The sequence below is a fragment of the Brachionichthys hirsutus genome, chromosome 9, assembly GCF_040956055.1.
Source record: "Brachionichthys hirsutus isolate HB-005 chromosome 9, CSIRO-AGI_Bhir_v1, whole genome shotgun sequence".
Lineage (NCBI taxonomy): Eukaryota > Metazoa > Chordata > Actinopteri > Lophiiformes > Brachionichthyidae > Brachionichthys > Brachionichthys hirsutus.
The window spans coordinates 11,859,307-11,872,313 of record NC_090905.1 but is presented as its reverse complement, the minus strand read 5'-3'; the positions used below and the strand labels follow the sequence as shown (position 1 = coordinate 11,872,313).

Genomic DNA, 13,007 nt, shown 5'->3' with positions numbered 1-13,007 from the left:
CATCCTTGCGTCTTCAGTCCCAGTCGTCTCGTGTAACTTGGAGAGAAGAAGACAGGTATAGTCTCCATGTGTAGGTCTTAAAACGGAGCACCATCATGAAGTGGATCCAGAACTTAAGTGTTCTGTGAGGATCTGCCGAGCTAAAGAATGTGTTGGTAGGCTTTCCATTGTCTGAAGGGCCTTGGAAAGTAAAAGAACACACATCCAAAGGCCAAAGAATGTGCAGATTTTCGGAATCACTGTATGAGTCTTTACTAATTTCTGTGAATACATGAAAAAGTAAATGGTAATTGAAAACCACAGACCTGCACCTGCGTGCACCAGACATCTTGCAGGATAGCATGTGTAGGCATGTGTGTGTGTGTTTGGGGACTGCTTCACAATGTGTGCTTCCTCTTCCCCACAGTCCAACGCTGCCCGCTGACGCGGGAAAGGAGGGCAATGTACTGACGTATTTGAATGATTTTCTTTTGCATGTATGTACTGGCCCCACTGGTTCAGCGGTTTATATGGTGACTGAGACATTTGGCTGAAGACCAGAATCGACTGTGGAGCTTTTGATAGTTGTCGGACTGTGGCCCAGAGTTGTGTCGGAGCAGAAAAAGCAAGGTTGGGTGTTTATTCGTGGAGATGGATTCCACAAAGAAAACAGTGAATCGGTTTGGTGCGATGCTTGTATAGCCCACAAAACGTCACCTGTTTCCATCTGTGATGGTCCAGAGTTCCATTGTGTTTGATGAGTGACAGATATTCTTGCTGTCAGGAAGAGAAAAATATGGAGACAATTCTCACAACCGCTAGAATTGAATCGCTGTTGCGCTGAAACAGATGTGTGAGTCTTAGATGTGTTTTTCGGCCCTTCTCTATGTGGAATTTAGCAGTTTGGGGTTTCTCCCTCCCTCTCAGCCCTCTGCTCAGTCTGGGCACTGAGTGTGACTCAGAGTGGCAGACCGGGTGAACGAATGTCAGAGGCTCACCGAGTGTCAGGACAAGAAGCTCTCTGTGCATTTCACCTTTAAGCAAGTCAGCAGTGGCTTTGGCTTTAATGAACTGGGAGCAACGCCACAGCTCAGGTGAGTTATGCTCCTTGATGACGTCCCCTGGCTGATCGCAGGTGACAGTAAAGCTTCTGGGGTTATTCTTCTCTGTTTGATCTTCAGAGTGTTACCGGTAGATTCGCTGTTCTAAGGCAGACATCACGCTCACCCTGGATGAGAGTACAGCCACGTGGTTGACATCTTATTGAACTCTGTAGTGCTAACCTTTATTCTATTTTCATTGAGATGCGATGCGTCTTTCTAAAGCTGTGATAGAAAGAATAAACTTGTGTTTTTCCTGTAACCCTGTTATTTTTGCAGATTTATTAAGACCTGATACTGCCTGACAAATCATTGAGTGTGTATCTGTGTGTGTGTGTGGGGGGGGGTATCCCCATGTGTGCTATGGGATGTGCATTTATAGCTCAGCTGCTGCATATGTCTGTCACTATTTTTGGTTGAGTGTCCCTCACACACACGCACTCACTTACATACAGAGATAAAGTTATGGTTGTTAGTCACAACTCCAAGAATTGTACTTTATTATGAACAATAATAAACCCCATCTTAAACTTTGCATCTTATATTATTGGGTGTGACGATTCACTCTTGAACCATTTGTCACCTTGGCTCACTGATGCTGAGGACTCCGGTGATGCAGCACCGGGCACTGCCTGTTGACGGCTAACCTGAGGGAGACTTTGCCAGCGTAGGCCACCCTCCCTGGTTGGTTAAAATTCCCAGAAGAAAAGTATTGTGTTGCTTCCAGTCAGAGGTTGGACTGTCATCTGCAGCTGTTTGCTGTCCAGAATGTTCCTGTGAACTCTGACCAGTGTTCCTATCTCCTGACTGATGCAGCTTCATCACCAGATGGCTTCTGCTGTGCCTTAATTACACCGATTTCCTGCATGTGTCATCTTTAATCGAGACATTTGTCGGGTCATGCATCTGTAAGCAAGTAGCAGAGCACCCCAGTCTACTCTTTTTCACATGTTGAATGCGCAAACAAATGAATGTTTTAAGTGAAATGTCTATATCTTCTAGGTCATAAAAATACAGGCAGAAATGACTTCTGAAAAGAATTACGGTAATGTATTTGTCCTTGAAATTATGTCTACTCTTTATATAGCATAAAAATCTATATTATCATTATATTACATTATCTATTATTTATATTACATTACTATATTTTTTGGAGTTCACTGGGCACCTATAATAAATGTACTTCTAGTGTAGTCTGATGCTAGTATTTATATTCGTATTTAATATATATTTGTGACAAATTGAGGTGACTAGCATTTTAAACAGCTGGATGTTCACGCATTGAACACATTTGCAACAGTAATTTGCACAAATTCACACAATCTCAAAACTGTGAATTCATTTCTCCACACCTTCAGCTCTGTCTCCATTGACCTGGTTCTCCCAGTTGGAGTTGGTTTGTATGCTACTCTATAGCAGGTTGCCATGGTCCTCTGATGCCTTTTTCTTTGTACATGACTTGCATAAAGTTGTATAAAGTTGGTTTGTAGCACGGACTTGTGATGATTTTGGGGTTGCGTCCCTGCTTTGCTTACAGATAGGACAAAGTTGTTGAGGAGATGCATTACTCTTTAAATGATATTTAATATTTTGTTGGACAGATCAAGTGTAAATTCATTGATACTAATATTGGCGCCACTGCATAGCAGGTGTCAGGTCAATGGTACTCTGTGTGCGATGGAACACTCTATGGAGGTGTAGACCTTTTGCTGTGCTTCATGGAGCAGCATTCAGTGTTGGTTTCAGTCAGTATGCATGGGAAAGAGGAAACCCAATATAGTTTCCATCTTGTGTTTTCATGAATTAGGAGATTTCTTGACCGCAGATAATAAAAAACAACGTTGCTTGCACTACAGCATGGGCAGTTTCAGTTGACATTTATTGTAGTTTATAATTAGGGATAAAGACAGCCTTGATGCCGCTCTTCCTGTCCAGTTGCACTTTGGTTGACTTTTGTGGTCCACAGCCTTGAAACTGAACACTGAATAAACATGTAGTCCAGCCATTCTTTATATCCCGTATTGATTACTCGTCGACCTGCGGCTGTTTTTGGCAGACTGTCACCCTTGCATCCTGTCAAGGTCGACACTGGGATTGCGTGTCCTTCCTTTATTTTTTTCTTTGAGCTCTGGCCTATGCTTTTTTTGGGGTTTGTGGTAAAACTAAGCCTGGCTTCATAAGATTTTCCATCAAAAGCAGCAAATAACAACAGGGTTAGAGGAGGAGAGGGCAGCATTCAGCACGCACTGCCGAGACTCAGGCAACAGTGTCTGGCTTGGCCTTTTGTCCTCCTCTGTGATAGATCATCCCTTCATCAATATCTGACGCATCGATTGTCACAGCTGAGATGGGCTGATTGCGTTTTCACAAGCTATCCTACTTCAAAGATGTTAAATAAAGAGGTGAAATGTTAACCAGACGCCTGTGAATACAGTGTCTAGTGTTACAATAATTGAAAAAATTATCTCCTGAAAGGAGAGGTCATGGAAAATATTCTGAAATGACAAGCAGAATTTGACAGAATTTGATTGGTTGACTTCTTTAGATTATTCAAAAGTATGGTAAAAAGGACTGTCCAAACTACAACAGGCTCCTTAAAAGCCCCGAGGAGTAAAGTACTTCACTTCCTCTTGGGTCCATGTTGTTTCTACATTATGACAGGATGGATATTAATACATAATTACGTTCAGCTATTTTGCACGTGTTCAGCCTAGTGGTGCTTTATTGTGTTGAGAGGAAACGGGTGGTAAAACTACATTCTGCCAAGAAATTTGCCCCCAGTTTTCTTTAAGTCAAGCACAACTATCCCATCACACCCTGCTTCCTGTTCAAATGAGACTATTGCTGTGTGATTTCCTTCTTCGCCTGCTTTATGTGACTCAACAATGTCCCCACTCCCAACTGCAGAGAACACTGGGGGGGGGGGGGGGGAGCTCCACATTCCGTACATTCCTCTGAAATAGAGAGGGTATTAAAGGAACATTAGCGTCTGTCTCTAAATGAGTTTGCTGAGTAATTATGCATAATGGTAGATCATTAAGGTTGATTAATAAGGACTTTTATTGTTGTGCTGGTTTGTGCTTCCTGGTTTGTACTCAGTTGACCCCCGGGGAGCTTGAGCTGCTGAGTCCTGCGCTCCTTCTCTGTGTTTTGTCAAATTGTGCCCAAACAAATCTACATTTCCATTCCTTGCTCCTACTGAGCTGTTGGGCTGTGTTTTTAATTCCATAGAGACAGCCTGGTAGACCTCGGTGCCATAGCTGGAATGGAAAACTACTGAAGGCATTAAAAAAGAAAAAGAAAAAGACGGACAAAACAAAAAAAACAAAACAGATTTCCAAGTAAATTTTGTTTTTAATTCTTCATTCAAAAATGCTGTATTTTATAAAATATTTTGGAACATGTGACCAAAATCAATAGCCTTAAGTGTTATGATGTCATGTGTTAGGATAATGCTTTGTCCGTAACCATTATGTTTCTCACATAATACATTATTTTCCCCTTTTGAGATAGTTTGCCTTTAACTTCGTACGCGTGTCTACAGTAAATCATATGAACTAATAAAGTCCATCCAGTAGAAAGACATGAGGTTCAAACAACAAACGTTTTTAGACATGGAGTCACACCAGACGTGTCACTTCCCCCTTTCTCCACCTGGCAATAATCCCGATCGATGACGGCTGTCAGTGTATTGCAAAAGATTTTGGCCTGCGTCATTTTAACGGCGTTATCTGACACATGGCCCCTGCGATGTCCCAGCCCTCATCTCTGAATGTTTGAGGCACCGTTGATTATTGCGGCGTTTGCTGATGAGTCTTGGCCCTACATTGTCCTGAGAACCTGACACACCAAGCGGATAAGGTCTCACTGCACGTGCAATGAACACATTTTCATTAGTCCCATTTCACAATCTGTTTCCTTTCGTTTAACACGCAGGCGTCCCGCTGCATGATCGAGCCTGCCAACTTTCCGTTGTTTCGCTTCGTCGTGCGATAACAGAGGAGCAACCCCCGAGGAGTCTATCGTACAGGGAGAGCAGAAACTGACCTTAACGGTCCTGCTTTGCTCCATCCGTCACTGCTGCTGATGAATTACTCCCTGGTGTGATTCCTCAACAATGACAGGACATACCATTTCTCCTGTCTGCCCCGAGCCGGCTCCTTCACCTCGCCATTCATGCATTCGCTTTCACCCATCTGTGCTCCCACGCTCCTTCTGTCAGGTGTCAATCCTCGGCTGCAAACTGTTGTCTGAGTTTTTTTGGCTGACGAATCACTTTCTAGAGCTGGAGCTTGACTGATACACCAAGGTGCATAAAATCAAGTTATAGCCATGCAGCAGAATGTCGGGAATTTTTTATAAAGCTGTTTGAGATGGCTGGAATGAACCCATGTCAGAGCACTGGGCTGAAAAAGCAGGTAGGGTTATAAAAAGCTGGTAGGGTTATAAAATCTCATCCCTCAGGTCTCAGATCAGATAAGATTGGTGTCAGGAGATCCTTGAGGGCTGCTGCAGGGCTCCAGTGCAATGCCTGGAGCCCTGCATCTGATTGGAAGGAGGGAAAAGGTGTGTCTCCTTCCCGTAACACAGAGTCCCGTCAACGCCTCAGGCTGGCTAGCGTGCCACAGTCACTGCAACTCAGACATGCTGAGGTTTGCGTGAGTGTGTGAGTGATGCTAGTTAAGTTGGCAGGCATCCATCATATTGGACAAAGGTATATTTAAGTTACAGGATTGTCAAGAAGAATAAAGGCCCTTGCATGTTTGACTTTTATTGAAATTTAAATTATTCTTATTGTCTGTGGTCCATAATTTCAGCTTTTTACGAATGTATATTCGTGCCAAACATCCGTGATACTTAACTGCACATCAACAGAGTAAACTCAGAACTCACCAGAGACTGGTTCTGTTTTAACATGACCTCTTCAGACAGCCATAAATTAAGAACCAGTCAACATTACTCCTGCTGCACTTTCGGCTTGTCCCGTGAGGGGTCTCCACAGTAAATCAACTGTCTTCACTTCACCCTGTCCTTACTTATACTCTTGTCGGAGCAGAAAACAATCAGATGAGAATAAAATATGATCAATCAACCTTGAAGCACATAATTAAAAATGAATATTAAGAATCACTAGAAAAGCGGGGTTGTCTGGTTAAGCTGCCTGTGATTATACACCTGTCCAGTAGGTGGTTTCGTACGATACCTCATGAGGCTTCATCTCACCAGCGCATCACCTTCCCGTCTTCCAGTATACGGCCAGTATACGGCTGCTTGACTGGTTTTCTGATGTTTTAGCATTAAACTCTAAAGGTGTCTCATCAACTAATCAATGTTCACATCACTATATGTTGACTTCTATCCAAACGCGTTTAAGTGATGGGTTTTCACAGTAAGTTATTTTTGACGAGCAGACATGTTCTGGTTGCCCTCCTCTCCCAGGTGGTTCTGTGAAGGCCGAGAGCTGCACAACTCTCCTGACATACACATCTGGAGGGACGGCGACCTGCACACACTGGTGATTAGTGAGGCCTTTGAGGACGACACAGGACGTTACACCTGCGTGGCTTCCAACAGTCTGGGAGCAGACAACACCTCTGCTGAGGTTTACATAGAAGGTGGGGTATTTTAATATCAGGAAATTATCAAAGTCTCGCTTTTGAGGATTTTAGCCAGTTACACTGTAGTAATAAGCTCAACGATGCTAATTGGGGATGTCCTGATCACTTGATCGGAAATCGGGCCCGATCATTTGCTTGCAGACTCGATCGGAATTGGACTACTTCCCGATCAGAACTCGGATATATATGGATAGTTATTTTCATTACTTTTTATCAGATCTGGAGTTACGCATTGGAGCAGAGCAGCATGACGTCACTTACCTTGACGCTATTGGTTGAAAGCCGTCAACCGGGGCAAAACACAGAAGCTTCTTTAATTTTTTAAAAATGTATTATAGAATTATCGGATCAGGACTCGGTATCGGTTCAAAATCAAATGACTCGGACTCGGGAGGCAAAAACACCTGACGTGGACATCCCTAATGCTCATGCTGTCTTTGTAGGATAGTTGAGTTATTTGTTGATCAAATTGGATGTGGCTGAAATAACCTTTTTGGATAGTTGATAAATATCGTTTCATCCCATTGCAGGAGCTTCCTCATCAGACTCAGAAGGAGAAGGTGCTGCGTCAAGCTCCAGATTGGCAACCATGCCTCAGTACGTGTGTCTCAGCCCGACTTCTTGTGACCCAATGAACCTTGAACCTGTTAGCAGGTTGACTGAGGCCTGCAGCATTTACCCAGTATTTTTGGGGGGCTTTGCATGGAAAAAACAGGATTAATTTAGTTGTAGAGTAGGACAGAGATATTTTTTGTTATGGTCAGTAGTTCAGTTGTTTTTGCAGATCAAGATGCACATCAAGTTTTAACCAACTGTCTTTGGATTGCAAAATGTTTATATTCAGAATTTTTTGTCCACACCTTTTTCCGCATAGGACACACATAATTTTCACGCATGCATCATTTGCCATGCATGCTGTTGTCTCAAAATATTACGCTGTTAAAATACTGCTTTTTGAGGACCTCTGTTTAGCAGCACCCGCTATCTGTGTTTCCTACTTCTCTAAATGTTTTAGATTATCTGTTGTATAAATCTGGACTACTTCCTGACTCCCTTTCTGTTTACACAGGCAAGAGAAGGACACTGATATCATCTTAACTGCTGAAGAGACAATTTTCTATGATTGAAGCATCAGTCTTTTGACTAAAAGCTTTTATAGAGTCTCGCAAAGTTGTACGAGTCATATGTGTGTTGAGTTACTCTTTGTCCATTGTAGACTTCAGAAGAAGACCACTTCAATGTCCCTTACAATAAGATCAGCATCCCCCCAAACCCCAGAGCTTCTTCCTCATCGCTCCACCCTGGTCCAGGCCCTGTCTCAGCCCCCTCTGAGGGTAAGCGCCAATCACAGTGGATCCACACAAGCTCAATAACATTGATATCAAGAAGTCTCCTCAATGACATGAGCAGGTGTCTTTCTGAATGGACTTCACATAAAGATGTTTTATTGTCTTCTAGATGCAGAGTCCGGTGTCATCAGCATACGGAGGTGAGGCGTCAGGTCCACCTGTATTTACCAAGGTAGGTTTGTGTAATGTGTTCCATTTATACTATTTCAAACCCTTCATTATTAATGTGCTGCTGCAAGAGTCTCCTCTCTTCTTGGCAGTTTGTCCAATAAATGTTGAAACCTGGCTGTGGGATTAGCTTGATGTTTGAGCCCTGATTTGGGGCATTGGTTATTTGGGTTTTTGATGGGGGTTGAGGTCAGAATTAAGGATAGGGAAGTAAAGTTCTTTCATGCAAATTCATAAAAATCATGTCTTTATGGAAATGTTTTAGTCCACCACGGCATTGGCGTGAAACACAAGGGATACTTGCATACTTTGCTTTAATTGGCACTGAGGGACAGAGCCAAAGCCATGCTAAACTGCTCCAGATACATACTTACATACGATACATCATGCATGAAATGCATGCTCTCATACAGTACATACTTGGAGCCTGATACACATGAACTCAGTGTACTTGCCTTCCCATAATAACAGCATGCAATAATGTGGCTTTCAGCAGTGGGGGTCAGACAAAACATTAGCTTTGATGAGCGCTCCTAGCCTAGACTCTCACTCAATGCTCCCCGACGTCTCTGGGCTGCCTCTCCCTCGGGCTGTGGGTCTGGTGATGGCGGGATCAAGGCAGGCTGGGGCAGAGCTTCAAACGACTCCGCCAAAACCGCAATGGGTCAGATCTCTTTCGCTCTCATTCAGGCAGTCGGACCCTAAATCATTTTCCACTTCATTACAAAAAGACATATGTTTTTCTTCACCTCTGCCCACCTTCTTTTAAAGTTTTTGCAGGCTTTAATCATCTCAATGAGACGACTCTAACCTCTGCCGAAGACAGACCTGTGATGTCACTTGTTCAATGGATCCACACAGATAGACCCATGATCTGGCCTTGCCAAAATACATCCGTGCCAAAGATGCACAGAGAAAGAGGAGGCTCAGGCTCAGACATATAAATGAACAGTGACGCTGAGTGCCTCTTGTTGACAGATAGGGGTATATTTAACTCTGTTACCTAGCAGAAGAGACAACACAGCACTGACAGGGGCTTCTCCATTAGACCCAGGCTTGATGTTGTTTTAATTCGTCAACACTGTTAGCTGTCTATATGATTGATGGAGCACGGGCAATAAGGAGGAGGTTTGCTTGAGGTTGAGAGCATCTTTAAAGAGATGAGTCATATTCTGTCTCCCAAAAGCTCAACTTTCACACATTTATAAGGGGAATTACTCAAAGTATAAAAGATAAAAGTGAAAGACCCATTAATCAACTACTTAACACAGTCGCTAATAGTTTTTAATCGAAATGCTTGTGACGACTTTAATCTTAGATTTATTCTGAGTGAATAATTAAGTGGGAATTTTTATAGAATAAGAAAGTGTTGCAGTAAAAATGACTCTTTTGTAGACTCGAATAATCTATTAAGCGGTAAGGGATAGCGAGATGATTCAATATCTTGCATATGGTGATCGTTGTTGTTGAAATAACCAAGAATTTATTTCATTTTGAATTACATTTTGTGAAGATACAGCTAGCAATGTTTTAAAAGCTGTCAGTGTTGGTTGACATCTTACTGGACGAAGAAAGATCTTCATTCTAAGGTAAAGTTGAAACAAATGGACAAGAGTGGACGGTCGGATTTATGAGTGTTTTTGTATCGTGCGATCCCCAAAAGAAGCGGAACAAATCCATCCAGTAAAATGTCAGGCTTTAGCCGGGCCTTTGAAGGAAAGCATCATTTCATTTTTACAAAGGATTGTATGTTCGATGTGAGACTGTCTGAAGGATTGCCCAAACTGTCAATGACCGAATGTATTTCAAACGCATTCCTGAGTGGATTGCTCACTGCGAAGAGATTTGGAAAATGGATGCCAGAGTTTCTATGGGTTTTTTTCTGCATCTGTTTGCCCTCTGGCTTCTCTGAATCGCTCCCACAGGAAATATTGGTGACTCTAAATTGGCTGTAGGTGTGTAGGTGGGCCGATCCAGGGATACGACCAGAGAGACACTGGGAGGGAAGCTCCCAGTGGGAATGATTGCTCATGGCTTGTGAGGCAAATCAGTTGTCAATGATAATCTTATGTCATATTATCTTACATTGTGACTTTAAGGTCATCAGCAGGATCTGTGCTGTGTCGTGGCTAAGCTAACTGTTCTTCTCTTCTAAATTCTGTAATAATAAACGTCACCTGCTTTAAATTCATGTGTTACATTTGTGAAAAAGGGACTTATGTTTATATAATTTTATTCTAGTAAGAAAATTAAGATTTTTTTTTTACTTGCACAATGCACATCAATACTTAAACACAATTTGATGATTTCATCTTACGATGTGTGTCTTCCTACAAAGCTGTGACAAAAAAAGAATGAAATTCATACAGATTAGGCTACCTGGCCTCTCAGTGTAGAATATGGCCCCTATGTTGGGCCCTGAGCTGAGGGGGGGGGGGGGATTATTTGATCCACCCTTTTGTGAATGGTATTTTCTCTTTCTATGTGAACTCTGCCTCTCACCCAATGCCAGCTGGGATAGGTTAGGTGCACCGCATAAGAGACAACAGAATATGGATGAATAGATCTAAATTAGGAGGAGTATGCACTGGCAGGAGCGGGTGATTTATTCCTTAACCAGCAGATCCCAGTTTACTAAGCTTTGGAGGAACAGAGCGAACGTTTGCAGGAGTCCGCTGGTCATGTCAGTAGCATCCTCTGTCCTCGTGCTTTGAAGCAGCTGGATTGTTTTCATTACCGGTTTCAGTCTCTTCTCATTTCCTCCTCATTATTCAGTCACTCACTTCTTTTTCTCATTACCTATCTCTTACTTCACCCTTCCTCTATGCAGCTGCTGCAGGAGGCCCAAGCATCCGAGGGCCAGGTGGTGGTTCTGGAGTGCAGAGTCCGTGGGAGTCCTCCTCTGCAGGTCAGGTGGTACCGCCAGGGAGAGGAGATCCTGGACTCCCCTGATTTTAGGATTCTCCAGAAAAGTGAGGCTTGGTTTATATAATTTTTTTTTGACAATACAGTCGTCCCTCGCTATATTGCGGTTCATTTTCCGTGGATTCATTGTATCATGCATGGCTTTTCCGCTATGAACAGTAGAAAATAGTTTTTTTTTACATGTATTAAAACACACACACAGTATTGTAATATATAAAATAATATAAATCTACATATTGAATGAGATCTGCCGAAAACACACCTCACTCATCAGCGTGGGAGTCGTTCGCGTTGCTTTTTTTTTTGTGTGTGAAAGTTTCTATCAAGTTTTGAAATATACACTACTGCTACTGTATTGTATACAACGTGTTTGTAGGCATGTGGGAAAGGATAATACAGTAGAGGGTGGGTTGTTAAAGGTAAAAATACCCTATTTATTTTACATGTATCACTCCTTTGCGGATTTTCACCTATCACGGGGCGGGGGCCTAACACCTGGGATAAACTAGGGATGACTGTATTGTACAAAAATTAAAAAAAAAACTGTGTTTCTTCATTTCTGTCTGACTATCTATGAACCAGAGCCTCGATCTGCAGCAGAGTCAGGTATGTCACCTCTATTCCAAAACAGATCTGACTTTATGATCACAACACCGCTTTCATATTCCAAACTGCCGTCAGGTGTTGCAATAACTGACTTTATCGATGAGCGCAAAGTCACAAAATTCAGGTTCATGTACTTCATTGTCAGCTGAATGAATGAAATCTGGGTCTGGCGGGACACTAATTGTCACATCTAGTATCGGAAGTCCGTGGGAAAGTCTGAGAGACACCCCCAAAGTCCAACATATAACCACACACAGATTAATAATGACACACACGCTACCTTATGTCAGACTGCCTCCCATCTGGGGGGGGGGGGGGGGGGGGGGGGGGGGGCATTTCAGGTGGTACTTTCAGACTGTGAGTCACGCTGTCTGTTCCATCCATGTCTGCTTGTCTTTCTCTTTTGGCTGTGTAGAGTGATTCAGCAGTCTGCACTAAGTGTCCATCATCGATCTACTTTGTTCACAGTCATGTCAGCAACACGTTTCTAAATAGTTGGGACAGGTTCACGTTTAAAGTTGTGTTGCGTCATCGTTGCTTTGACTCGTAAGTATTTGTGTCTGGTAGGAGACAGTAGGAAGTGTCGAAGTGTTAAAGGTGACTTCCGTCCCATTCTTGTTTGAATAGGGACTTCAGATGCTCAGCAGTCTCAGGTCTCTGTAATGATATTTGCTGCGAGGACCTGGACTATTTTAATCTCTTCAGATTGTTGAATGGCCCAATTAGATGTTTTTGAACATTACACAACTTCACTTTACTTATTGTTCCTGCCCCAACTTTTCAAAAAAGTGTTGCTAGATTGAAAGTTATAATAAGCGTATTACAAAAATTAATGAAGTAGGTGAGGCATAGATGTATTGCTTTAATTGAACTTTTTTCAGTACAGTTGAATCAGTTTTATTTAATGCTTCACAACTTTCTCAGGATCAAGATTATAAAGCGTTTTATATTGAAAGTGTTTATTATTTCTTTTTAAAGAGGAGATCTGCACGCTAGTAATAGCCGAGGCCTTCCCAGAGGATGGAGGTCTATTCTGCTGTGCTGCGTCCAACTCGTACGGCTCCATCAACAGCCAGGCCCAGCTCACCATCGCTGCAGGTGAGTCCCAAGCAGACAGGAGATGTCGGATCTGGTATTCAATCAATATGATCAATTAGGTGAATGAGATTGACAGAAACGGTGGGTTTAGAATGGGTAGGCCTTGTCTGGTAGTTTTGTCGAGCCCACAGACAGGATAAAAGCATTTTACAGTACGTATTCCA

The 13,007-nt window shown here is 42.6% G+C and overlaps 1 protein-coding gene across 1 annotated transcript in view; it reads left to right on the top strand.

Moving 5' to 3' along the window:
- The window catches only part of palld (palladin, cytoskeletal associated protein), a 52,009-nt gene that overhangs the window by 15,540 nt on the left and 23,462 nt on the right, over positions 1–13,007 (top strand). Inside the window, exons 3-9 of the mRNA XM_068743162.1 lie at positions 6,519–6,694; positions 7,228–7,294; positions 7,914–8,031; positions 8,156–8,218; positions 11,045–11,186; positions 11,722–11,745; positions 12,724–12,843. Coding sequence (XP_068599263.1) covers positions 6,519–6,694; positions 7,228–7,294; positions 7,914–8,031; positions 8,156–8,218; positions 11,045–11,186; positions 11,722–11,745; positions 12,724–12,843 — 710 coding nt within the window. The remainder of the gene's footprint in view (positions 1–6,518; positions 6,695–7,227; positions 7,295–7,913; positions 8,032–8,155; positions 8,219–11,044; positions 11,187–11,721; positions 11,746–12,723; positions 12,844–13,007) is intronic.